At 39.8% G+C, this 26,279-nt stretch overlaps 1 protein-coding gene across 3 annotated transcripts in view; it reads left to right on the plus strand.

Annotated features, from left to right (window-relative positions):
- Nucleotides 1-743: 743 nt before the first annotated feature.
- SEZ6L (seizure related 6 homolog like) overlaps nt 744-26,279 on the plus strand; it is a 570,023-nt gene continuing 544,487 nt past the window's right edge. Inside the window, exons 1-2 of one of the 3 annotated variants that reach the window (XM_089684123.1) lie at nt 744-895; nt 1,307-1,491. In XM_089684123.1, coding sequence (XP_089540249.1) covers nt 1,398-1,491 — 94 coding nt within the window. In that variant the 5' untranslated portion in view covers nt 744-895; nt 1,307-1,397. Of the gene's footprint in view, nt 896-1,004; nt 1,492-26,279 lie in introns of those variants that run through there. The other 2 variants (XM_089684122.1, XM_089684124.1) reach the window with 2 other exon arrangements.

Here is a 26,279-nt window from a genome sequence, read left to right on the forward strand (position 1 = left end):
ATCCCTGAAAACTCATCTCTTCAGGCAAGCCTATCTCGTCTTTACCTAGCAACTAACAGCTCTTGAGCAGGGCCCTTCTAACCTTCTTGTATTGAATTGTATTTTAACTGTCCTGTCTTCATTTTGTAGAGCACTATGTAAACTCTTGGCATTATATAAATCCTGTATAAAAATAATAATAAAAACATTATTATGAACAGAAGGTGAGGACAAACTTTCTAAAAGGGAAGAGAGCAAGAAAATCAAGCTAGAAGTTTTAACCCTTTCATACTCTTTCCAAAGAAAACTGTTTAGCTGGAGTTCTCCTTTAATAAATAATGTTCAATGGTTATTTGGTTAACTCTTACATTAAGAAGAAAACGTGTAGTCATTTGAAAAAATAAGCATCTTTTCATCCTGCAATGCCAAGAAAACTGTGTTAAAAAGGAACTGTTTCAGCATCCTATACAGCAAGTTGTATACAGTAAATGAATGACCAATTTTAATATGTTACTTTAACCAATGTTGTTTTTATACTATAGTTATTACTATATCCAGTGTTATTTTTGAATATTAAATGTTACTGAAAAAGAAACTGGACCTTTAATTAACACAGTAGGCCGAATGTATAAATGCTAAATATATGTTTCATTTATTTGTAGTGTGGCTTCATCACTGCCTTTCCTTAATGGCTGAGTGGCTGAACGTACACTTCAGTGCTTGCGTCTATTTTTACCCTGTCCTATTGCACGTTTCCCTCTGCAGTTTCATCCAGTGCATGCCTTCCCATCCATGTGTCTGTGCCTTGTAGCACTTTGTGTGCCTGCATTCTCTTAGTGCGTTGCCTTGGATAATATAATATGAATGCTTCCTAGCAGCAGCCTGCCAGAGCACAGCACACAGTCTGACACATTAGGTTGGTACTGAAGATTTTTGTTTCATTGTTTTTTTTTTAATTTCTTTCCTTTTTTTTATTTAAATCTCCTTTCATTGCACATGAATTCACTCGTGTCGTCTCTCTTTGTTGATCAATGCTGTTTACTTTAATTTGCTATTCACTCTTCCCTCTCTGTGTGGCTGTCGTCTCCGTTCTCTCTTTCCCAGTGTCTCTACTCCCTGCCTGCCCTCTTTCTCTCTCTCTCTTCTTTATTACGCTGCCTTGTCTCACTCCCTCCTTCTCCATTTCAGTACAGTAGCATTCTTTTCATAAACAAGCACAGAGACCTCTCTGTGCATTGCTGTGCCTCTGTTTCCTCTTCCCCTTTAATCAATAGCCACACCAGGAGAGTTGCTCACATGAATGAATCCTTGTGAATCTCACCCCCAGACATCTTTCACTGGATGTGCGGAGCTGAGCTGGAAATCTTGCTCAACTACCCTTGGTAATCCTGGTATCTTCAGAGTCTGGGGGCTTTATCATGCTGGCCCGTGGAATATGCGAATCTCTTGGTCTCAATGTCCACCCTGTCATCCTGATCTCCCTCATCCTCCTTCTAGGAGCCCAAGCTGAAGGTAAGAAGATGCTCAGCATCACTGCTTGTCATTACTACAATACTCTCATCTCAGTTACCCTATTCCTTTAATTGTTAACTGTTTCTATTTTAGTGCTTTAAGCGTTGCCTTGAAATGTTTGTGATTTCTTTTAAGAGAAATTAAGCAGCAGGGAACAGCTATATTTTCTAAGCTTAATCGATAAAGATCTTGGTGCTGCAACAGTCACATTAGCGAGAATTTTTCTTAAGAAAGTAGTATATAAAAGAACAAACAGCACATGTGCTCACAGCTTCCTACTGGGCAAGTACAAAAGTGGTCCACTGTTCCATCAGCGTGAAATCTTATTATGTGCATTTTACAAGTTAACATATGTATGTTCCCAAACTGATGATAGGCAATTTAACAGTTCGTTAGTTAGACTAGTATTGGCTTATTTTAGGCGTAGGTTTCTGGTATACATCCCAATGAAATTAGGAAGCAGGATGGGCTTTTGTCAAAAACTTTCTCGCTCTGGGAGTTTTATTCATTAAAATACAAGGGCAGTGTCAATGTCCAAATGTGATCCCAAAGCACCTGGTACTCTTTTGAAGCCAAATATTCTCTGAGTGCCTTTAGCAAAAGTTAATCTTTAAGGAAGATTGATTTTTATATCTTTAAAGGCAGGGGAGCAAGATTTTCAGTTTTTTTTATCTTTGCTTCTCAATTCTCTCACTATAAATAAATGTGTATAAGAGTTTGATCATTTTTTTTTTTATTATTCCCTTTCCTATATTCCTTTAAGATTTCTAGAGTGGTCAGTTTTTTCCCAGTTCGCTACTAATCAGTTGAGCTGATCGTCTGATGTGTATTATCTCTTCCACTTTGTGATGTCTGTATATCCTTGTGCTATGAAATGTTTTATTAAAACATATGCCCTCTTTCTTGGTAAAAGAAAGAAGACTCCCAAGAGTGTAGTAGTCTTTGGCTGTCACGTTAAAGATGTGCATTGCAGGCTCTTGTGCATGGAAGTCCTGATGGATGTTTGCATCCTTTTCACTTTCTTAACTGGAAATACAAAAAGCTGATATAGTTGAGAGTACTGAGGATGTGATGATAATAGAAAATATGCAAAAGTGTTCAAGAAAACAAGGGACGGTGAATAGTGTCGCAATTGAATGGCCGTCATTTTCTATACATTAAGATCCCCAATTAGTGAGATTCTACAGTACCGAGAGTGTGCATTGGTATTTGCCGTTATGTGATGTATTTGTAACGTTTGAGTGGCCAGCTGAGACTTTTAATAATACTCGCTTCACACAATCATTCTCCTCAATCTACAGTTGTAGAGTAAAGTAGACAAGGGAATGTAGTTTCCTATAGTAGCAGCTCTGCACAGCTTGTCAAAGTCAGTCTCAGATGTAACAGTTTCAACCCTTGAAGAAGTAAACAGCACCATAGTCAAAGAACAATAAATTGTGTCATCTGTCAGACTGTTTAATAGAGTGTTGCAAAGAAACTTATATGGCATACCAATAATGATTTCAATAATTCATTAACAGATGACCGAGGTCAACGAATCCTACAGGCTTCAAATCTCTATTGATTTTCATGCTAAAGGTTAGCGTGAATCCAGAAAGGGGTTAATGGTGGTATTAGTAAAGTATAAATATTTGCTAACATCAAATCAAATTTAGATTGTTAGCTTAGAACAGCATTCTAGAGTCATTTGTTTAAAGAGTTTAATTTTTATCTCTTTGGTTTGAAAACATGTTTGATATGAGTTTAAATAATGCAACTAATCTTTTTAATATGTATTTGCTATTATTAGGCATATATCTTCATAATCTGCCTTAGAATCTTTATATCGTTGAAATGCATCCAGTATAGACCTATAATCCATTAAAAATAAAAGAATGTTCAAGTACTGCCATCAGAACAATATATATATATATATATATATATAAAAGCTTTAATAATATGAAATTAAGGTCAGTACTTTGCAGTAACTCATAATGAACCTATTGGTTATACAATGTGTTTCTTGCAGTATCTGGAACACAAATTGTAAAAAGATTATCTATGATTGGCTGCCCTGAATCAGGGTTGATTAGTGTTCAATATACTAAGGTTTCAGATATCAATTTGCTATTCCCTGCCACCTAGTATGTGGTGCTTGCTTTACGTTATAACCCAACAGAATGAATGCTCTGTGAAATATTTTGGGAACTCTACTTGAACTCTCAGTACTATTATTAAGCAGATTATTAAACATTTATTGTTCATTAAACAAGATGTGCATCACAGTTCAGTTTTACTGCATACAAGGATGAAAAGGGCCAAGAGTGCAGAATGGACACATTCGAATGCATACTTAGCTGCACTCTTTGGAAAGTTTATTTGTAAAAATTAAATTATCTGGTCAAAATAAGTGACCTTGAGACATAAGAAAAACCTACACTCTACATTATTTGTTGCTGTTTGTTGTCTGTTAGACACGGGTCCAACGCTGTCAGTTGTATTGTATATAATGTTAACATAAGAGATGTAAGAGATGATAGGATTGTATCTCTGTAATAGAGTTGGCTACTTCTCCAGAAAGGCAATGTCATGGTCATGGCTGCTGGAAATTGTTTGTAATGTGGAACTGAGTGAAAAGCACACTAATACCTATGTCCCTGTTCCCAACACTACATGCCTGTCTGCTGGAGTTCTTATCTTTGATTGTGGAATAGAATTGCCACATCGTATGTCAATGCATATTATCTGCATCTCTCTTGTGAATTGCTTGCCAGTTAATGGAATTCTGAATAAACCTCTGGATCACAGAAGAATACCATAGTAATTCTGCCTTGGCAAAAATTGAATATATGATTTATGGGTTTTGAAAATAACTTCCATTTTTTGTCTTGATTTTGTAAATCTGACATAACTGTCAATGAGGTGCCAGAATATTCTGAAGGAACTTGTGGCTAAGAAGTTTGCTTAGATGTGGTCCTTTTGCTTAGATGGCTTACTGAATCCTTTTTTAATTGTTGTTTTGTATGCATGAAATAGAATATGAGCATAGTCATTAAAGCATTGATTTCCCCCTGCCAAACAGCTTTTTACTGGTGCTTAGTCTATAACAGTTTAGCTAATCCATTCAGTTGGTGCCTTGTTATAGATCCCTTACTTGTTCACTGTACCACCGAATGCAAGCTCCTAGTTCCGCACTGTAGAGCTAATGTTCCTCCAACCCATGTGGGGTAGGACTTAATGAAAAGGCATAGTACTTTCTTCTTAGGGAAAATATATCACAAGAGAATGGGTTCTCATCCCATAACCTCCTGTTAGACAATAAAGGTAGGATCACATTGGGGTCTAAAGGCAGCACAGAACATGATAGGTCAGGTCTATGTTTAAGGGTGACAGTGAAGTGCACCTATTTCTGGAATCCCAATACTACGCATCTGTATTACGGCATCTGACTTGAACCTCCTTATCTGCATCACAGCATGAAACTGACCATTAGCAGGCAGTAGAGGTCACAGCACTCTTCTTATCTGTGTCAGCATGATACATTTAGCCATGCTAACTTGTTCTCTGCTTCTATCTGGCCATTGGGGTTATTATCATATTAGCTTGAGGATAGGTACTTAATTAGGTAGATACTACTCCATGGGTATATATACTGCTAGCTGGGGGTTGTGTATATTGCTGACTAGGGGGCATATATTGCTGGATGGGAGGTATATATAGCTAACAGGGGGTTATGTATTGCTGGATGTAATTAAATAATCATGAATGGGGAAATATACACTGCAGTCTATGGGAGATATACAATGTACTACTGGCTGGAAATCATACTGCTTTATGAGACAGTTACAGTATATTGTTAGTAAAATGCTGCTGGGATGCTACTTACCACATCATGTCACAGGTTTGGTCATACCCACAATTCAGTTTGTCTGATGGTTCATATTATTATGGTACATAGTACAGATGCATTTGTTTTTTATGTTATATGGCAGCATAACAATCTTGATAACACAGTACATGGCACATGGGTCTCATGTATGACAGCATGGTGCATGTGTCCGATGCCACTCCAGTAACATTCCATATGGGAACGTGACATCTCAGTAACACAATGTATTGCAGTACAGAACCTTTTGAAAATTTTTGTATTAGTAACATTGTATACAATATGGCATCTCTGTAATGTCCACTGTGGTAGTGTGTCATGTCAAGCAGTGCTATTTCTCTGATACCATTAGTCCTCTTAGGAGGGCATATCTGTCAATGCAGCACTGACTCTGACTGTGGTAATATTGTCCATTCTGAGTACTAATAGCAACTATTATGTTTATTATTTATTTATTTATTTCAGGTACTTATATAGTGCTGTCAAATTACGTAGCGCTTTACACATATATATTGTACATTCACATCAGTCCCTAACCCTCAAGGGGTGTACAATCTAAGGCCCCTAACTTACATTCATACATACACATACTAGGGCAAATTTAGGCAGGAGCCAATTAACCTACCAGCATGTCTTTGGAGTGTGGGAGGAATCCGGAGTACCCGGAGGAAACCCACGCAGGCACAGGGAGAACATGCAAACTCCAGGCAGGTGGTGCCGTGGCTGGAATTGGAACCAACGACCCTAGTACAGCCAGGCAGACGTGCTAACCATTTAGCGCACGTGCTTACAGTTATTTGTTTAATGCATGGTTAAATGGGTAGGCTTTTGCAGACCAGAAATGTTATGTTGTCAGGCTCTTTGGTTTTTGGTTTTGAACAAACATGTAATGCCCAACTATAGCTATTCAGTTTGGAAAGGGTTTTATTGCTGTCTGTGTATTTATGGGAAGGGGTAGGGAATTTCCCCTCACTTCCTGTAAGGGCAGGATTGTTGTAAATCTGGTGTCTTAATGTCAAAATGCATGGTATGGGGTGGGTGAAACTATAATACCATAATTAGAATAATGAGAGATTATTTAAATTCATTTGCCATTGGCTTTTTTTGTGCAAAAAGGTTAAACCCCTTTTACCTACTGTACCCATTACTGTAAGACATATTAACTGGAATTATCATATACATTTAGACTACAAACTAATACATCACAAAACATTGTGTAACTCATTTAGAAACACTCTTAGAGCATCATAACATTTGGTTTGGAAATGCATAATGACTGCAGACAGTAGAGGAACTACCAGGGTCGCAAAGGTCGCACTTGTGACCGGGCCTTGGATTTCAGCCACTGTGGCGGGGAGCCTAAGACTGCAGGAGCATAGCAGGTGTATGAGACTTGTACCCGGGAATCGCTGCTTGTGTGCGGCTTCCAGACCACCCCCCCCGACCCCCTCCCCTCCCGGCGCTCCAATCTGCTTGCCAGAATCTCCCTCTCCATATCTGATAATTACAAAGGCCTATTCACGTCACCAAGAGCAGCTTCACCTTCGCTCTGCTGCCACCTCTTCCAGGAAGTGCGGGCAATAATGAGGCACTTGTCACTTGCGGCTCGGCTGTAGTAGGATCATAGTCTGGTCTTTAAATCTGTGAATCTGTGAAGACTGGGGAACAACTCTACTATACTAATCTACTCTCAGGGGGCTATATGCTTAGGGCTGCTGTTAGAAACCACGGGGCCCCATACAGCCAACCTGACAGACCCCCCCTCCCCAATAAAAAAAAACTGTTGACTATGCTTTATTTATGAATGAACACAGTGAGTCATTGTGTTCAATAAGGAAAGGAAGGGACTGGTGACATATTTACTGGACCCTTCCCCCACTCTCCATCCTGAAGGATCCTGTGCTTACAGTTGCCATTGGAAAAAAGTGGAGGGAAGCCAGCAATTCTGGGGGGGTGGGGGCACACAGGGGGCCTGGGCAGCAAGCAGAAACATATGGTGCATAAGGAGGGTGGTGGGGGTATTAATGTTACCAATCCCCTTTATGGCTCTCTCTGCAGCAGCTGAAAGCCAGAGAAGCCAGCTTTTAGCTGCCGCAGAGAGACATACAGGTTCCAGTAATTGCCCCCCCACCACACCAATCACCCTTTCTGCCCACATCCAATTCACCCAGCTGCCTGGGGCCCTCTGCTGGCCTGGGCCTGTGCAGAAGGACTGGTGGTACCCTCTTATCCACGGCCCTGTATATACTGATATAAAGACGTTCTCATCTGTACTATTGAAGTATAAGGCTTACTAACTTACTGTATGTATATATATATATATATATATATATATAAAACAATCCCTTCTAGACTATAGAGGTACTGCCATTAATTATTTAATGCTAAAGTGTTTGGGCTTGGCTTGATGAAAGGGTGGCAACCCTAACCTGGGCCTAAAGGTAAGGGCTCCAGGCTGGTAGAGAAGGACTCCGGGACCAAAGGTCAGGGGGGCCCTTCATGGTTTCTTGCACTTAAAGGTTCTAGTTATGCCTCTGACTGCAGATGCATCAAAAGAGCTCTAACCATGGCCTTTCACTTTAAAACACATCTCATAAACTGAATGCAGCAGCCAGATTGTTGTGCAATTGACCACAGTGCTTAAACATCAGATTATTATTATTGTGTCTCACAAACTATACGTAGTGGAACGTAGGAATTAATTGAAATATGTGGCACATATGGCAACCTACTATTGTTGGTGTTGTATTATTACTTGCATCTGTTCATGGTTTCTAAAATTAGACTGGTTTATTGACCTTCATGCAAGCTGACCAATTACAGTGGTTAAAACAGTTGAACTGTATGCTCAGGTTGACCTAATTTTAATGCTTAAACATACACTCTCTCTTCAAACCTCACCAAATGTAAAGTACCCATATCTGTGATTGTCTATATTTACATATATAATGTTATTTCTCTTAACAGCTGTTTTATAATGAGACTTCTTTAACACATGGATAACTTCTTATAAGAACACATGGGCAGATATTTGACGGTTCAGTCATATGATTTAGAACAGCTAAAAAGTGGGTAATATATGCAATGATGTATTAGTGGTTTGTGATAGTAAAGATGTGGTCACAAGTCAAGTACATGGAAGCTGGTTTGTCGTATCATTTTGTGATACAAGATTACATTCCTCCTTGTATTGATTGTTCTTTTCATACATGTTCTGCTGGCTAACTTTGTAAGAGGATTCTATATATTGCCCCTGAATATGCTGTGTAAGCCTCCCTACTACCAATTAAATTAAATAACAGTTAAGCATGTCAGGCTATAAATAACTAGTTTATTCAAATGGAAAAACTCAGGGTAAAGTATGTTACCATGCTGTCTTATGTGCTTCTTCACGTATTTCTTATTGCATTGTAGTCCTATACCATTTGTAACAATTTTTGCAGATGTGTGTTCGGGTTAGCCAGATCATATAGGTGCCCTTGGTAACAAGGTATGAGGATAGCACTTTTGCTAAAGATGTCATAGCAGAGTAGATAATGAACTGCATGGGCTTGAGAAGGAGTCGAAGACAGAGGATTACAATAGATGCCAGCAGACATTTGCCAGTGTAACAGTTTACATATATATAACATACAGCTTTAGAATCTTAGGTGTCAGTGCAATATAACAAAATCAAACAATTGGTTTGTTTAGATATAATAAATAGCTTTTCCTAACATGCCCTTTATTGGGTTGGGAAGAACACAGTGAAATAAAACATTCCTGTTTAGCTCATTAAAAAACACAACTAAATAATAGACAAAGGCCAAATGCCTTGAGTTTTGCTGCCACCTTCTTGCTTCTCTTACATTACAGTCAAGGTTTCATTATATAATAGATAAATATAACAATATGTTACTTTCACCTCTAAGTTACACAACACTAAGGATGTTTGCCTGCATGTTGGCTCCACCTCTTATGTCACTTCCACTCTTAGTGCAATCTTACTTAACAGAAATAGTAGTTTTGGCACACATTTCAGAATAACATGCATCAGAAGAGCACATTGTAGTAAATAAAATACTTCTGTTAACAAACTTTGGGTACTTTCAATAATATTTCCCTTTGATTGGTTTTAAGGACAAAGGATAATGGATACTCTTTTTACAGTAATGGGGTACCATCGTCTTTACTGTTTATCTTACAACCTTATCATATACTCTTTTTTTCTGGTATGGTATGTGGCAGGCCCATGGCTACTGCTGGTACCTTTTTCAAAGCAGCTGATTCCAGTGATGTTACCCCACCTTTATCTCAGTGCCATAAGTGTCAACCCAACTATGGCACCACCTGCCTAGAGTGTGCATGTTCTCCCTGTGCCTGTGTGGGTTTCCTCTGGGTACTCCTACCTTTGTCTTTGGTGTGTGGTTTCCTACCGCACACCAAAGACATGCTAATAAGTTAGTTGGCTCCTGTCTAAATTGGCCCTAGTATGTGTATGCATGAATATTAGTAAGGGACCTTTGACTGTAAGCTCCTTTAGGGCAGAGACTGATGTGAATGTATAATATATATGTAAAGCACTGCATAATTTGTTGGTGCTATTTACCTGTAATAAATAGATTGATTAATTAATTAATTAATTAATGCCCAGTGCCAGATAGCAGAAGGAATGCCATTAACTTTCCCTACATACTGTATGTTCAGGAGACAGGCAGTCTGCATAGACGGCAGCCCTCACTCCTGCAAACCATTGACCTCCAAAGTAGGCTTCTACATATAACACACAAAACAATCCTTAGTGTGATCAACAGTGATCAAAAAAAGTACAAGACTGTACCTTCCACATAGAGTACCAATGTATTAGTACCGTGTGACATCACAATTAATTTGGAGATCCTTAGTTTACCAGGTATGGCATTTCATTTGGAAACAGAATCTTTTGGCAGTCAGGATCAAATGAAGATTACAGTGGGGAAGATTTACTGAAACTGGAGCACTCAGAACCTGGTGCAACCAATCAGCTTCTAACTTCATCTTGTTCAATTATGCTTTGACAATAAAACCTGGAGGCTGATTGGTTACTATGCACAGCTGCACCAGTTTTAGTAAATCTTCCCCAGTGAGTCTTACATGGAGGGTTTTTTTTGATATGTCAACATTTCCTTTCAATTAGAATTGAACATTCCTCTTACTTGTAAAGAGCATTATATGAGAGTATTACACAGTACAATTTGCTGGTTATACTTATGAGTATAGATAAGTGAGTTTTTCAACCTTTTTACCTTTTTTGCCTCCTTGATCTTGGCTCCAATATGAAAATCTTAAAGATATACTGTACTGTATATCTATAGCCAACATTTTTTCTTAATTTGGGATAAAATGAAAAAAGATTAGTAGTCTTGTCAGGTTTTTACTGCCATTGGAGGCTCCATTAAAGAGATTTTCCTTCTGCAACAGCAACACAGACAAAAAATTAAATTAAGTAGGGAATGCTAAAACCTCTGTCAGCTTTTTCTTGTTGTCTGTTCTTGTCTGTCTGCAGATTTTCCCTCACTTCCAAAACTACCTCTAACAGCTCCAACAATATGAAGAAAGGAGATGGTGGCTTAGTAAATAATGTTTTAGGTAGTGAAAAAAAAGTTTTTTGAAAGTGTATGTTGTGACAAAATAGAAAACAAAATAAATTTAGTACAGATTGTTGTCTCTTCTAAAATACACTGCTCAAAAAATTAAAGGAACACTTTTTTAATCAGAGTATAGCATCAAGTCAATTAAATTCCTGGGATAATGATCTGGTCAGTTAAGTAGAAGAGGGGGTTGTTATCCAGTTTCAGCTGCTTTGATGTTAATGAAATTAACAACAGGTGCACTAGATGGACAACAATGAGACGACCCCCAAAACAAGAATGGTTTTACAAGGCCGCTGACATTTTTTTTCCCTACTCATCTTTTCTGACTGTTATTTTTGCATTTGGCCTGGATTAATGTCACTAATGGTAGCATGAGGCAATACCTGGACCCTACAGAGTTTGAACAGGCAGTCCAACTCCTCCAGGATGGTACATCAATACGTGCCATTGCCAGAAGGTTTGCTGTGTCTCCCAGCACAGTCTCAAGAGCATAGAGGAGATTCCAGGACACAGGCAGTTACTCTAGGTGAGCTGGACAGGGCCGTAGAAGGTCCTTTACCCATCAGCAGGACCGGTATCTGCTTCTTTGTGCAAGGAGGAACAGGATGAGCACTGCCAGAGCCCTACAAATTGACCTCCAGCAAGCCACTGGTGTGAATGTCTCTGACCAAACAATCAGAAACAGACTTCATGAGTGTGGCCTGAGGGCCCAACGTCCTCTAGTGGGCCCTGTGCTCACTGCCCGGCACCATAGTGCTCGATTGGCATGTGAACATCAGAATTAGCAGGTCTGCTGGCGCCCTGTTCTTTTCACAGATGACAGCAGGTTCACCGTGAGCACATGTGACAGATGTGAAAGGGTCTGGAGAAGCCATGGAATACGTTATGCTGCCTGTAACATCGTTCAGCATGACCGTTTTGGTGGAAGGTCAGTGATGGTCTGGGGAGGCATATCCATGGAGGGATGCACAGACCTCTACAGGCTAGACAATGGCACCCTGACTGCTATTAGATATCGAGATGAAATCGTTGCAGTGGGTCCTGGGTTCCTCCTGTTGCACAACAATACCCGGCCTCATGTGGCGAGATTATGCTGGCAGTTCCTGTAGGATGAAGGAATTGATACCATTGAATGGCCCACACACTCACCTGACCTAAATCCAATAGAAAACCTCTGGAATATCATGTTTCGGTCCATCCGATGCCTCCAGGTTGCACCTCAGACTGTCCAGAAGCACAGTGAAGCCCTGGTCCAGATCTGGGAGGAAATACCCCAGGAAACCATCCGTCGTCTCATTAGGAGCATGCCTCGATGTTGCTAGGCATGCATACAAGAATGTGGGGGTCATGCAAACTACTGAGTACCATTCTGAGTTGCTGCAATGAAATTTCAGCAAAATGGACTAGCCTGCTGCATAATTTTTTCACTTTGATTTTCGGGGTGTCTTTGAATTCAGTCCTCTGTAAATTGATCATTTTCATTTCCATCAATCGATGGGGCATCCTTACATTCCTAACACCTTACCCAGTCCACATCAGTATAGATATCCAGCATGAGATTTTTCACCATTGAGATCTGATGTGTTTTCAAAGGGTTACTTTAATTTTTTGAGCAGTGTATAAAAATGCAGCAAGTGCAGAAAAACACCTATTGATTCTGCTAGAAATCCAGTAAGCTTGCTAGAAATCCAGTAAGGCACTGAAATCCAAAGTGTTGTTATCTGCCCTGGCCAGTTCTTGCGGTGGACTACAGAACACCTCCTACTATTTTATGGAGGCAAGGAGAGGGACAGTTGTTTTCCAGACCAAACACAAATCCTGTCCTGCTTCTCTATAGATCCATTAGAATGAGTGAGAAACATCACCCTAAGGCCTGGTTTACACTTGCTTTGTGAAGAGCTGTTCAGAGAGCATTTGACAGAAAGTGAGAAGGCCTTGTATCACCTGCTAACTGCATGTTTAACCCTCTAAATGCCATTCTACCATGCCGCAATCACATGCATTGTGTGTGGTTGTCGGGTGGTTGCAGCATGGCCCCATTCACAGGATATGTGTTTATTGTAGCATTGAAAGAGAAAGTAATCTATAATCATTAATATACTATTAAATTTAATTTAAATGCGAGCAGCTTAAGTACCTGAATTTAACCTGGTATCAACCTCTTGCAATCTTTATGCAGTAGAGCTAAGGGAGGGGGAGGGAAAAGTACCCATGAGCTAATCAGCTGTGCAGGAAATAACAGTGACAGTGCTCATCATTGTGCATCATCAGGGAACCCTCTACGGTGCAGAAACAGGGTGGGGTAGGGAGGAGACCTGTAAGTAAAAGTGAAACTGCAGCAGAGAAATAATATGTCCCATGCCAGCCAAGATTATCCTGTGTGGCAGAGCAGTGTAATGCTCAGAACCGGATGAACAAAAATACAAATCCCTTGGCAGGTAAAACAGCTCTTACATGTAGTGCAAACCCCTAATAGGCCCTGCAGATTTGTCCTAGGTTCTCTTCCCGGCTGAGTGCAAATCAGTCAGGCACACTACAGCTCCTACAGTCTCGCAGCACAATGACAAGGCAGTGAGTGTCTTTATAAGGTTTAATGCTTGTTGAACTTGGATGGGGTGCAGGGCAGCTTTGGGATACTCCAGAATTTAATGCACAAAGTATTTGGAGGACACTCTCTATTTTGTCTACTTTCTTCAGAGGCACTTCTTTGCCGAGACTAGAGACATTAGCACTTTTGGGACTCTCAGCAGGGTAGGTTCCAGTTTAGCTACACTGACACAGTCACACAAGGGGTTAAACAACAGACAGTCACTAGGATCCCCCTTCCAAGCCACTTACAGTGTCTCCAGATACATGGATACCTCCTGTCCAATACTAGCTAGACATTGTACTGTGAATCTCCAGGCCAGATCTTCAGTGCATCCCCTTTACTTGGCTCTAAACTACTTCCAGGAAAATAGGGCCCCAATCACCCACTGAGCTGTGACCTAGATGAGTTATTTGAAAGAGACATTAGCTAACCTGCCCAAAGGGCAGCAACCCCTAAGGCTGGTATCTTCTTCTCCTATACAAGAACCTTGCTGCTCCCAGTCTCAGACACATTTTGGGCCCTCTCCACCTTCTGGGCAAACCTTCCCAGGCATTGGCTAGAGTCCCACAAATATTCAAGCACAAGGTCTACCTCTTCCAGCCCACTACATTATAGAACCTACTAGAAGGCAGGGAGAAGTTGAGTCTGTAGCTTGTGAGACCTAGAGCAGCCAAACCTAATCATACACTGCTCCTCTGTTTACAGAGGAGTCAAAAAGACTAAATTCACCTGAACCTCTCTAGCAACCTATTCTAGGAGGGTGTTACACGTACATGCTTTTCATCTGTTTGTTTGGCTGTTTGCCAGGCGCAAGCACTGGGATGCTGCAATATTATACACTTTTGTTCTTGAGTTTTGATAAGTATATCAGATTTTGCCTGTAGAGAGGTTTTGCAGTGCTCATTCCCATAAATGAATCAAAGTTGTGTTCAATCACTATGATTGGTACATAAGACAAACGCTTGACGTCAGGTGCAGCATAATTGGTACAGTATAGCTTTAAAACCAAATAGCTTATATTTATGTTTTCATGCCTATTGAATTTGAAACATTTGTTTTGTTGCTTAAAACGAATAAATCACTCAAGGCTATTTGGTGGAAATCTTAAGACTGCATATTTTTGAACTATCTGAATTATTTCTGTCAGCAGAAAAAAAACTATAGTCTGTTATTTGTTGAAACAAAACTGTCATCCATAGGGAAAAAAAAACCTACTGAGCAATTGTACACAACGCCAGCTATAACAGGAATAAACAGAAGGCTGCATCCAATTCTAATTTCTTGATGGATGTATTCCTTTTATTGTGTCTTGGGGGCAAATTGATATGGTTAGTACCTACAGCATCTAAATATTTCAATTCAATTAGCCAAATGTTATGCAGGCAGATGTAGAGGTGTTCTGGGTTTATAACCTTCATTCAGTAGTCAGCAATGCATGGCTCTGCTCCACATTTGAATTAACGTGATTTTGTTTCTCATTTGATTTGAACTGGCTTTGAAGATATTAACCTCCCTTTTCCTTCCTTTGCTTTCACATCTTTATGCATGTGCACATTTATATACAATACATCAGGGTACATACAGTATGACTTAATGCACCACTGCTAAGCAAGAAATTGCCTATATTTATTTATAGAATTAATACAATGGTCTTCAAAGCCATGTGTGTTATGGGTCTGATGACAAATAGTAATGGAGAAATTATAACATTACCTTCATATGTCAGTGTCTCCACTAGCCTAGATGTTTATGTGTGCATGTAAATATATTTTACAACAGCGAACAAACTGAGATACGTCTCAGAAGCTGTCAATATTTCTGAATACCTTTTAGTAACTATGTGCTGAATAAAGGGTATTTTTATCTATACAAAAAAAAAAAACCACATAGGGGGGTTTATTTACTAAAGCTGGAGATTGCAAAATCAGGCTCACTTCTGCATAAAAACCAGCATCTAACCTGAGCTTGTTCAATTAAACTTTGGTGACAAAACCTGGAAGCTGATTGGTTTCTATGCAGAAGTGAACCTGATTTTGCACTCTTATTTATTTATTACAGGTACTTATATAGCGCTGTCAATTCACACAGCACTTTACATATATATATATATATATATATATATATATATATATATATATAGTACATTCACATCAGTCCCTAACCCTCAAGGGGCATACAATCTAAGGTCCCTAACTTACATTCATTCATGCACATACTAGGACCAATTTAGACAGGAGCCAATTAACCTCCAGCATGTTTTTGGAGTGTGGGAGGAAACCCACGCAGGCACAGGGAGAACATACAAACTCCAGGCAGGTGGTGCCATGTTGGGATTTGAACCAACAGCCCTAGTACTGCCAGGCGGAAGTGAAAACCATTCATCCACTGTGCTGCCCACTCTTCAGCTTTAGTAAATAAACTCCATGCTGTCCAAGATGGGTATAGCAGCATAGTGTGCTAAACCTACCTTTCAGCCAATGCCATCCTGTTCTTTCAGTGTGTATACAAAGTGTGTACTCAACCTGCACATGTGCAGCCTGAAAGAAATGGACATTGCTCCATCCTGTGTCACTAGGGGGAGCTGACCTCAGCGGCTGCTCTGTCCCTATAGAAGTATTTTTTTTTTCTGAGGTTTTGGCCTTCATTTTTTTATAACTGAAAGGGAGCCCTGGCAAGAAGGAAAGTTTACCACACTATGCTGCTATATTGATAAAGCACAGGGGTAGATTTACTTAAAGTAGTGCACTGTGCATGGTAGGCAATCAGCTTTTAACTTCTGCTTGTTCAGTTGAGCTTTGGCAATAAGACCTGAGAACTGATTGGTTTCTATGCAGAGCTGCACCAGATTTTGTACTCTTCAGCTTTAGTAAACAACTCCCATAGCGTTCTTTTTGCATAGGTAAATGTACCCTTTAATCACCACAAAGTTACTAAATGGTATACAAAAATCTTGACAACGTAAACTAAGACTTATCTCAGTTTCTTTGCTATTGTAAATATATTTACATGCACACATAAACATCAATTCAAAAAATGTAGGCCAAAAAGGCTTAAAAAAGAAACCTTCTTACAATCGTCTACATCCTGTGACGGCTCCATCCCTAGTAATTGTAGGGAAAGGGCAGGCGTTGGGCCCAGCACCCTCTACTGGCACAGGAGTGAGCAATGTCCTGTCCCTTAGGGCCGCACAGCATGTACTCTCTCCTGTTACAGAAAAACATGGAAAGAAGGCGCCTTTAAGTGTAGAATTGGCAGTTTTATTAACATACAAAGATAAAATTCCACTACTACTTAGGTCTGATGACAAAGCCCTCTGCACATGCTCTGAAATGCGTTACCGCTTCTATCCTATGTCACTTCTGGCGTATGCGTTCCACGATGCTTCCTGAAGTCCTACAGCCATCTTAGTTCCGACATCCCTGCATTTCACGGGTCACGCTGCCGCTGGGCAGCCCCTATCCCACACCACCAGGAACATCGGTTGACTTTACTATGATGAGACTGTGCTTTGACTTCTTGTAAGTGGAATTTTATCTTTGTAAGTTAATAAAAATGCCAATACTACACTTCGAGTCATCTTCTTTCCATGTTTTTCTACACTAGAGCTTTGCTTCCAACTCTATGAAGAGCTGCCTTAGTGTCTGTTTGGCTTCCCAATCCTTGATATCCATTCTGTCACCACTCTAGTGGCTACAGAGGTCTGGTTCCAGCAGGAGCGCCCTATGTACTATACACTTTACTCTCTCCTGTTGCCTATGAAGAGCTCAGAGGCTGCGACAGGAGTACACAAAGCACACAGTTTGAAAGAGCAGGATGGCATTGGCTACAAGGTAGATTTATCACAGTATGTCCATATTTGACAGCATAGTGTGATTTTTTTTGGTAAATGATGAACTTACCCTATAAAGGGTCATTCAAACCCAGGATAGATTTTAGATAGATGTTGTGTATTATATGATTAAGGCTCCATATGGCTAAATCACGTTAGCTGAATTCTTGGCATTTCCTGGCATTTAATGCTGACTCAATAAAAGAAGATTTCGGAGGAACTGCATGAGTACTGGAAATTTTTAATGCTGTATTCTTTCTATGTCTTCAGAGAAGACTGTTCTGTGCACATTTACAGGGGCAGTGAGAGAGCAGGAGGTAGAGAGAGCTATATTCCTCTTTTTTTCTTTATATCTCTTAAAGACTTTTGGAGTATTGAGATTTATCTTGCTGTAATAAAAAGAAAGTGATTTCTTAGCTGACATGGTGGAGCTGGACTCTTGAGCATGATCCTCTCTAAAAGACATGTGAAGCCATTGTGTGATTCAACCCACCTGCACCTTTCCATTACCCATTTTCCTGCACTTTTTGTTAAAATTATTGTGCCAAGAGCAGGCTCAGAACACATTGGGGTTTATTTACTAAAGCTGGAGAGTCCAAAATCAGACTCCCTTCTGCATAGAAACCAATCAGCTTCTAACCTCAGCTTGTTCAATGAAGCTTTGGCAATGAAACCTGGAAGCTGATTGGTTTCTATGCAGAAGGGAGTCTGATTTTGGACTCTCCAGCTTTAGTAAATAAACCCCACTGTGTCTATTTTCTTCTGTGAACAGAGATTGGCTGAACAGTTAGATTAGTACTAGTCCTTCTATATCCTGGTATTATCATTTTCATTTGGACTTACACTGCTTAAATTTCAATTAAAAAACAAGTATATCAGTAAAATTTTGATCCTAACATATGTAATTTACAAAATTTAAATCTTTAGTTGAGTGGGGGAGGTTCGAACGTCTAACAATAGTTTCTTTTCGCTGTTGATGCCTTCCTGTCCTAATGACAACCTCTCTCCCCATTTCTTGTCCTGCAGTTACAGAAACAGAAGGTGAGGGGAAATCTTTCTCCATAGATTAGACAGAAATACAAATCTGACATAAAAATTCTTCTCGATGCAAGCTGCTTTGGGACTGTTGCTTTGGCTTATCATTTCATGAAAACTCCTTCTCAATGTCCAATAACTGCATTCCATACATCAGCTTTTAGCTGTTTTTCCTTAATTTTGCTCTATAAGTTCTCTTTTTGCTATCCATATGCTCATTAAATTGTTTTCCTAATGACTTCAAATAGTATTTACTTTAGCAACATTCTATCTTTCCTTAATCGTCCTCTCAACAGCTTATGATAACATTCCTTTCAAATTCCACCTATTAATCCTCCTCCTAAACAGTGACTTCTTCTGAAACTGCTCCCTATAACTTCTCTTACAACCACTTTAAGAAATTGCTTTTCTAAATTACTTACAAACTCTTCTCTAAATGCTTCACTAATTTAATAAGTCTTTTCAAGTTGACTTCTAAGTGCTCCACTCAATAGCTCTTTGCTTAATTTTTATTATAGCTACTGCCTATATACCTTTAGTCAATTCGGCCTGATAACAACTCTGTCAGATGTTTTTGAATCAGTTTATATAGGTACAATTTCTGCTAGGTATTCTAGTTATAACGGTGTGCTGTCCTATTTAACCTTTTATATCACAAATTGTTGCTGTAGTTTTACAAATAATGTGAAATGATCGCTACAAAGACCTTTCGGACTATCATACTTTTTTGTACTGACTATACTTATATTATAGCATGCAGATGCTGTCGCACGCTGCGTTCAACTCCATTGTAAGGTGAATGAAATATGGGCTTCAGCTCATATCGAAGCCCATTGGTCACGCCCCTCTGACATGTTTCACTCATATTGTGCTTAATCAATTAAGCCCAAGGTTGGTGAAACATATCAGAGGGGCATGACCAATGGGCAAGGATCTGAGCAGAAGCCAGTTTTTCATTCACTTTACATTCGAGTTGAATACAGTGTGCAGCACCGATCTGTTATGGTGTTTGTAACTCTACTTTATATATTTCATTGGTAGTATAAGGTCTTCCTTTACACTGGGTACAACAATCTCACTAAAACAATTACTAATCGTTTGTGAAATCACAAACCAATGGTGTGCTTCTTCTCAAATGATCTATTATTAATCAAAAACGCATTTTAACAGCATATGATATCACACAGAATTCTGAGGTTATGTATGTACTAGCTGTTTTGAACAATATAATTATATCCCACTGATAGCCTGTGGCAAATTAATTAGAGTTATAGTAACAATCTATAATTCTGACATACAGTTCTTTATGGTAATAAATTGGAGCTAGAAAGAGGAGTTAGTTCTGATTGTGGATAAACAAACGCTTCTTTTTAAGTTAACTATAAAATGACAGCCTTCTAAAAATGTAACACAAGGACATCTTAGATGGGAAATTGCATTCAATAAATACTGTATATGTGCCAAGGTTTCAATAGCAATTTTCTTTAGAAAAAGCAGACATAACAAACAAAAAAAGGTTTTTGTTTACCTTGGAGAAAATTGCTGTTGCAACTAAGACCTTGATACCAATAATTGACTAACTTTTCCATTGTTAAATTTCCTTTGCATGTTCGCAGCCTGCAGATCTATGGATGGATTGCTACCCTGGTTTTATCTCCCTTTTCAATGTTTTCAATAATTCTGCATTGTTTCTGCCTTTTTGACCCACCCTTTTGGCTATATAGTGACTCTTCTCCTCAGGAATTACTCCTATTCTGTTTGGACTGTCTTCTGCATAGCCCTTGTAATTGTGTGCTCTGCAACCCTGATCATTGTGGTTACTTACCTATCTTCTACCTTTTTGTCAGTTTTTTGCCTTCAGTATTTTAGGTTTGCATAAATTGTGTTTTTATGCACCTCCTGTTTGTTTGTGAAGTACACCTTTGCCTGATTAAAATATACTTCACTTTGCTGTTGAGTCAACACCCTAACATTACCAGTTGGACAAACCATTTATAGTCAAGACCAGATATTTCTTGGACTAAGCACCTTAAGGGAGCATAGTTCTTCCCTTGAAGGGGAATTGGGTGAAAACCATTCCAAGTCCATTTCCCTGACCCTAGGTATCTTTATTCCCCTGGTTTTGGCAGAGGTGCATTGTATCTCCTCCAGGTGCTTCTGTTTGCTGGTACATTTTATGTTGTAAAACATTATAAAAGAAAACAATGGGTAGGTTTGTTTGCTTCTGCTTAAATTGGCTCCCCAGTAGCAACTATGGTATAATGCTGCTTAGTATATCTGTGATATACTAGAATGGATTTTAAATAAATACTTTAGATATTCTGTTTAATGTTAGTATTCCATAGTACTCCTAAGGCTCAGTCCAAATAAAAGTCTAGACCTATCCTTTGCTGTTCAGGACAAATGCCAGAACATTTATCTATTTGGTGGAAGCCAAATGTAATTTATAATAGGGGTATTACTACTGCTATTATATATGAAAGCTTCCCTCTGTCAATGGTTTGGTAAAGAAACTAATGAGTGCAGCCACCCCCAAGTCCTTTTCAACATCAATGAATGGGCATCATAATTGACTTGAATCTACATCACTGGATTACATGATTGAAGGTGGATGTACGGTACATCAATGGACTTTTATTTTATTTAAGGACTTGTCAAAACTGTGTTTGTGTTTTTTACTGTTTACACTTTTTTGTGATTGAGTTTGGGGTTCCCCCCATGCTAATAGCATGTGGTCTGGTATGGTTTAGGGGTTCGCATCCCATTTGCTGGCCTGCCACACTACATGCTCAGATAAGGGTCTGTTAAGACTTTGGGGGGGGGACTTCATGCTTTTTTTTGAGTAGGGTTCCTCCTTAAAATTATGACCTGAAGCATCTTTTAGGAAATGGGGGGTGGGGGGAATGTGTTTTTTTAATTTGGAAGGCCCTCCATTAACATGGATACCAGACCCTCATCTCAGATAGGAGTCTGGTATAGATTAATTGAATGTCTGGCTACAAACAGAATGAAGAACCTGGGTGCTATCATTTTGCGAGAAATAAAACACACTTTCTTTATTTGTAAATTTCAGTTTTTCTGTATTAAGGGGTGCTGTAGCACAGATGAACAGCTTCACAGGCAGGGTCAGGCACCCTCCTTGCTTGTTATTTTTAACAGAGTTCTACATTTTTAATGTTTCGCTTTAAGCATTACTAATGTCACTGCTTCAAGCTAAATTAATTTTTTTTTTGCTTTGGTACATGTTCCCCATGGCCATTTTGGTACCAAGCCCCCATGCCATTTATTTAACAACCCCATATATATTAGCCAAGAAAGTGGCCAGAACATTTTTTTAACTTTGGGCTCCCACTGACTTCAATGGGGTTTGGATTCAGCACTTAGATTATGGTAATGTTCGCTGATCCCCTGCTCGAACTTAACCCCTCATGCTTGATTCATCACTGATCCCTAGTATGGTTTAAACCAAACCTTCAATTCAATTTTAAATTATTTTGACTTAAAGTAAGCCTGTGCCTATGCAGGGAAGAACAACGTGTTCACTAGAAGCAAATTTACCCCTTAGCGGCTAAGGGTAAAACAAATCTTAATGCCTGAACTCAATTTTGCAAATTTTACATGTGTTAGTAAAACCATACATATCATCACAACTACTTTGTGTATCCAGGTGGATTATAACTTTTTTCAAAACAAATTGGACTTTTTTTGGTGGTAAATGGTAACAGATATCTCCTAATTTTTTTTTCATTATCAAAGGAAAACTGTCCCAAACTAGTATAAAAATTATTTTTTTAACCGCTTAAGGACTGCCCTATAGCAGATATACTGCTACAGGATGGCACCTGTGCGCAGAATCATGTATGGGCGCCGGCAGGTTATTTCCGGCCAGGACCCAGTGATTGACATCCGTGAATGGCTGTGCGGGTAGGACGTGCACACACCCCCTACCCAAAAATGCTAAATCACCTATATATATACGTGTCAGGGATCTCCTCGATCCCCGCCGCGATGGTCCCGGCGCAGGCGCAGTGCGCCGCCCTGTGCATGGACACGGGCACTAGGTCCGTGCCGGCTGCGGCGTTCGAGTTCGCGCATGCACAGTAGAAGCCGCGGCCGCCCGCTGGGCACCAATGGCAGCGCAGGGCGGGATATTTAAATGGCCCTGAGCTGTCATTCAGTGCCTTCTGGTCTTACCTGCATCCTGTATCCTGTGAACCTGTGCCCTGTAAGTTATTGACCCGGATTGTACCTGACCTTGCTATATTCTCCTGTCCTGACCCTTGCTTTGCCTGACCTCTCTCCTGGATGCCCCCTATTGGATTTGACCTGCTGTTTCTGACCTGGCGTGTGACCTGACTATTCTCTGCCCGCTGCCTTGTACCTTACCGTCCTCTCTGTTACCGACCCGGCCTGTCTGACCTTGCTCATCCATCCATCCATCCCTCGCAGGGGGGTCTTCTGACCTCCTCATATCAGACTCTTTCCCGTGGGAGCCCTCGGCGCATACCACTACCACTGATGGACGGACCCAGTAGCCACGACCTGGTCTCAGGGTGCTCCAAGTCCATCCCCACCATCAGGGGCCCTGGTGAACAAGCACTCTGGAACTTAGATTCTGTGCACTGGGGACGTCTATCCAGTGGAGTGCTAGTGGTACCGCCGGGCGGTCCCTTACAATACGTGATTCTGCGCCAACGGGGAGGAAGATTGTTTTGTTCACAAACAATCTTCCTCCCTGTCAGCTCGAGCACACAGCTCGGAATGGCTATGCACAGTACAGCCATCCCAATCAGTGTGTTTGCAGTGAAGAACAAACTCCCTGCCCCCTAGTAAAACACTTACAGCACACAGATAATCCTTTGAGCACCCCTCACATTACCCCTTCCTGCCCAGTGCCATTAGTACAGTGTCAGTGCTTTTTTTTTAGCACTGATCACTGTATTGGTGTCACTGGTGTCAAGTTAGTTCCCCCCAGTGTCAGAATAACCGTCGCAGTCCTCCTAAAAGTCGCTGATTGCCAACATTACTAGTAGAAAAAAATCCTATTATCTATACAGCTATAATGTTCACGTAAACCAAAAAATTTACATGTATTGGGATTTTTGTTAGCAAAGACATACATTTTGTCCTAAATTTATGATGAGGTTTGACTTTTTAAATTTTGTTACTGGACATGTTTAATAGCAAAAAGTCGAAAATATTTTTTTTTTCTCAAAATTGTCAGTCTTTTTTTGCTTATAGCGCAAAAAATAAAAACCTCCCAGGTAATCAAATACCACCGAAATAAAGCTCAATTCGTGGGGAAAAAAAATTCATTTGGGTGCAGCATTGCATGACCGCACAATTGTCAGTTAAAGTAATGCAGTACCGTAACGCAAAAAATGGCCTAGTCACGAAGGGAGGTAAATCCTCAGGAGGCCAAGTGGTTAAATTTAGCTTTATATTTCTTGCTATTATCATAAGCTATCACCAAAGAACAACCCATAATAAATTGTCCTGCTCCTGACAATCACAGCAATAGTGTGCATTTTGCTTTTTTTTGTATCCTACCTAAAACATACTGACACTAACTGACACTGATAATAATTGAAAAAATGTTTTTTTAAAAAAAAATCTTGCCCAAAATTTACTGACCATGACCTTTGACCCTTACTTGACTCTAATACTAACCCTGGCACTGACCTAGATCTAACCTTGATCTAGGTATTTTTTCTTTTTTTTAGTTTATTTTTATTATTACTATTATTATTTTTTGTTTGTTTGCATTTGTTTACTTTCTCTCTGCAACAAGAGAAAGATACAATGTATCTCTCTCCCATTCAGAGAGAAAAAAACCACAGGGGCAGGTTGCACAGTGACTGATCACTGTGACAGCCAATCAGAGTCTATCACAGCGATCAGGTAACATGGAACCGGGAGTTTGATTGTTAGTATGGGACTCGGAGCTCCCGGTGACTAGACCTTGCTGCACAGCGCACTCCTAGAACAAGGACATGTGTGCAGCTCCACAGAAAAAAACTAGTTCTGCGAGGCCGCATATATATGTATACTCGGTATGAAGGGGTTAAAATACATGGTACTTCTGGTTAAGGGCATACTTCCTCCTATGTGACAGAGCAGTTGCTTGGTGACTGGCTGCTCAAATGCCCAGAACTATCAGATGAGGGCATGGAGAGAATCTTTGACCCTATGTAAGCTCCAAGTAGCAACTCTCTTAGCTCCTTCACTACTGTCTGAAGGCAAGGTAAGTTTGACTTGCTATTGGAGTCACCATTAGTGTGCATCTGTTGCTTTGCCCTTCATGGGCAATTTACACATTTATTTCAAGGGGTATATTGTGTTTTAACAAATTTAGACTTGTCTATCTTCCCCATCAATGGAGTCACTCCATCACCACAGTTTTTATAATGGTTTGTAATATCCATGGTAAATTGGTGTGGCAACCCATGGTTGCATTTTGGCCCCTCAAATTTACACTCAAATATTTGCTTTCCATAAAAGTTGAATCTTTGTATGTATTGTATGCAAGTATTAAAAAACTGGATGCACATAGACAAAGTTTTGTAATTCTGAGAACTCCCCATATATGTGCAACAACATCAAATTATGTCATTGTGCCATAGTATATCTAGTTCATTATTTTTTCTTAAAAGCTGTGTATGTAGCAAATAGCTGCAAACAGCCGAACTACAGGTGAAACTAAAAAAATTGGAATATCGTGCAAAAGTTCATTTATTTCAGTAATGCAACTTAAAAGGTAAAACTAATATATGAAATAGACTCATTACATGCAAAGCAAGATAGTTCAAGACGTGATTTGTCATAATTGTGATGATTATGGCTTACAGCTCATGAAAACCCCAAATCCACAATCTCAGAAAATTAGAATATTACATGCAATCAATAAAACAAGCAGATGACATGGCTCCCCAAATCAATACAGACTGTGGAAACTTCACACTGCACTTCAAGCATCTTGCAGTGTGTGCCTCTCCATTCTTCCTCCATACTCTGGGTCCTTGGTTTCCAAATGAGATGCAAAAGTTGCTCTCATCAGAAAAGAGGACTTTGGACCACTGAGTAACAGACCAGGTCTGTTTTTCTTTAGCCCAGGTAAGATGCTTCTGACGTTGTTTGTTGTTCAGGAGCGGCTTGACAAGAGGAATACAACATTTGAAGCCCATGTACAGGATCCGTCTGTGTGTGGTGGCTCTTGATGCACTGACTCCAGCCTCAGTCCACTACTTGTGAAAGTCCCCAACACTTTTGAATGGCCTTTTCCTGACAATCTTCTCCAGGCTGCGGTCATCCCTGCTGCTTGTGCACCTTTTTCTTCCACAATTTTCCCTTCCACATAACTTTCTATTAATGTGCTTTGATACAGCACTTTGGGAATATCCAACTTCTTTTGAAATTACCTTTTGAGGCTTTCCCTCCTTATGGAGGGTGTCAATGATGGTTTTCTGCACAACTGTTAGGTCAGCAGTCTTTCCCATGATTGTGATTCCTACTGAACCAGACTGAGAGACCTTTTAAATGCTCAGGAATCCTTTGCAGGTGTTATGGCTTAATTAGCTGATTAGAGTGGGACACTTTGAGCCGAGAATATTGCACCTTTTCACAATATTCTAATTTTCTGAGATTGTGGATTTGGAGTTTTCATGAGCTGTAAGCCATAATCATCACAATTACGACAAATCACGGCTTGAACTATCTTGCTTTGCATGTAATGAGTCTATCTCATATATTAGTTTCACCTTTTAAGTTGCATTACTGAAATAAATGAACTTTTGCACGATATTCTAATTTTTTGAGTTCCACCTGTATATATACACTACTCAAATGTTAAATTTTTTT

Source organism: Staurois parvus, unplaced genomic scaffold (genome assembly GCF_062004578.1).
Source record: "Staurois parvus isolate SC_StPar_1 unplaced genomic scaffold, SC_StPar_1.0 ptg000336l, whole genome shotgun sequence".
NCBI lineage: Eukaryota > Metazoa > Chordata > Amphibia > Anura > Ranidae > Staurois > Staurois parvus.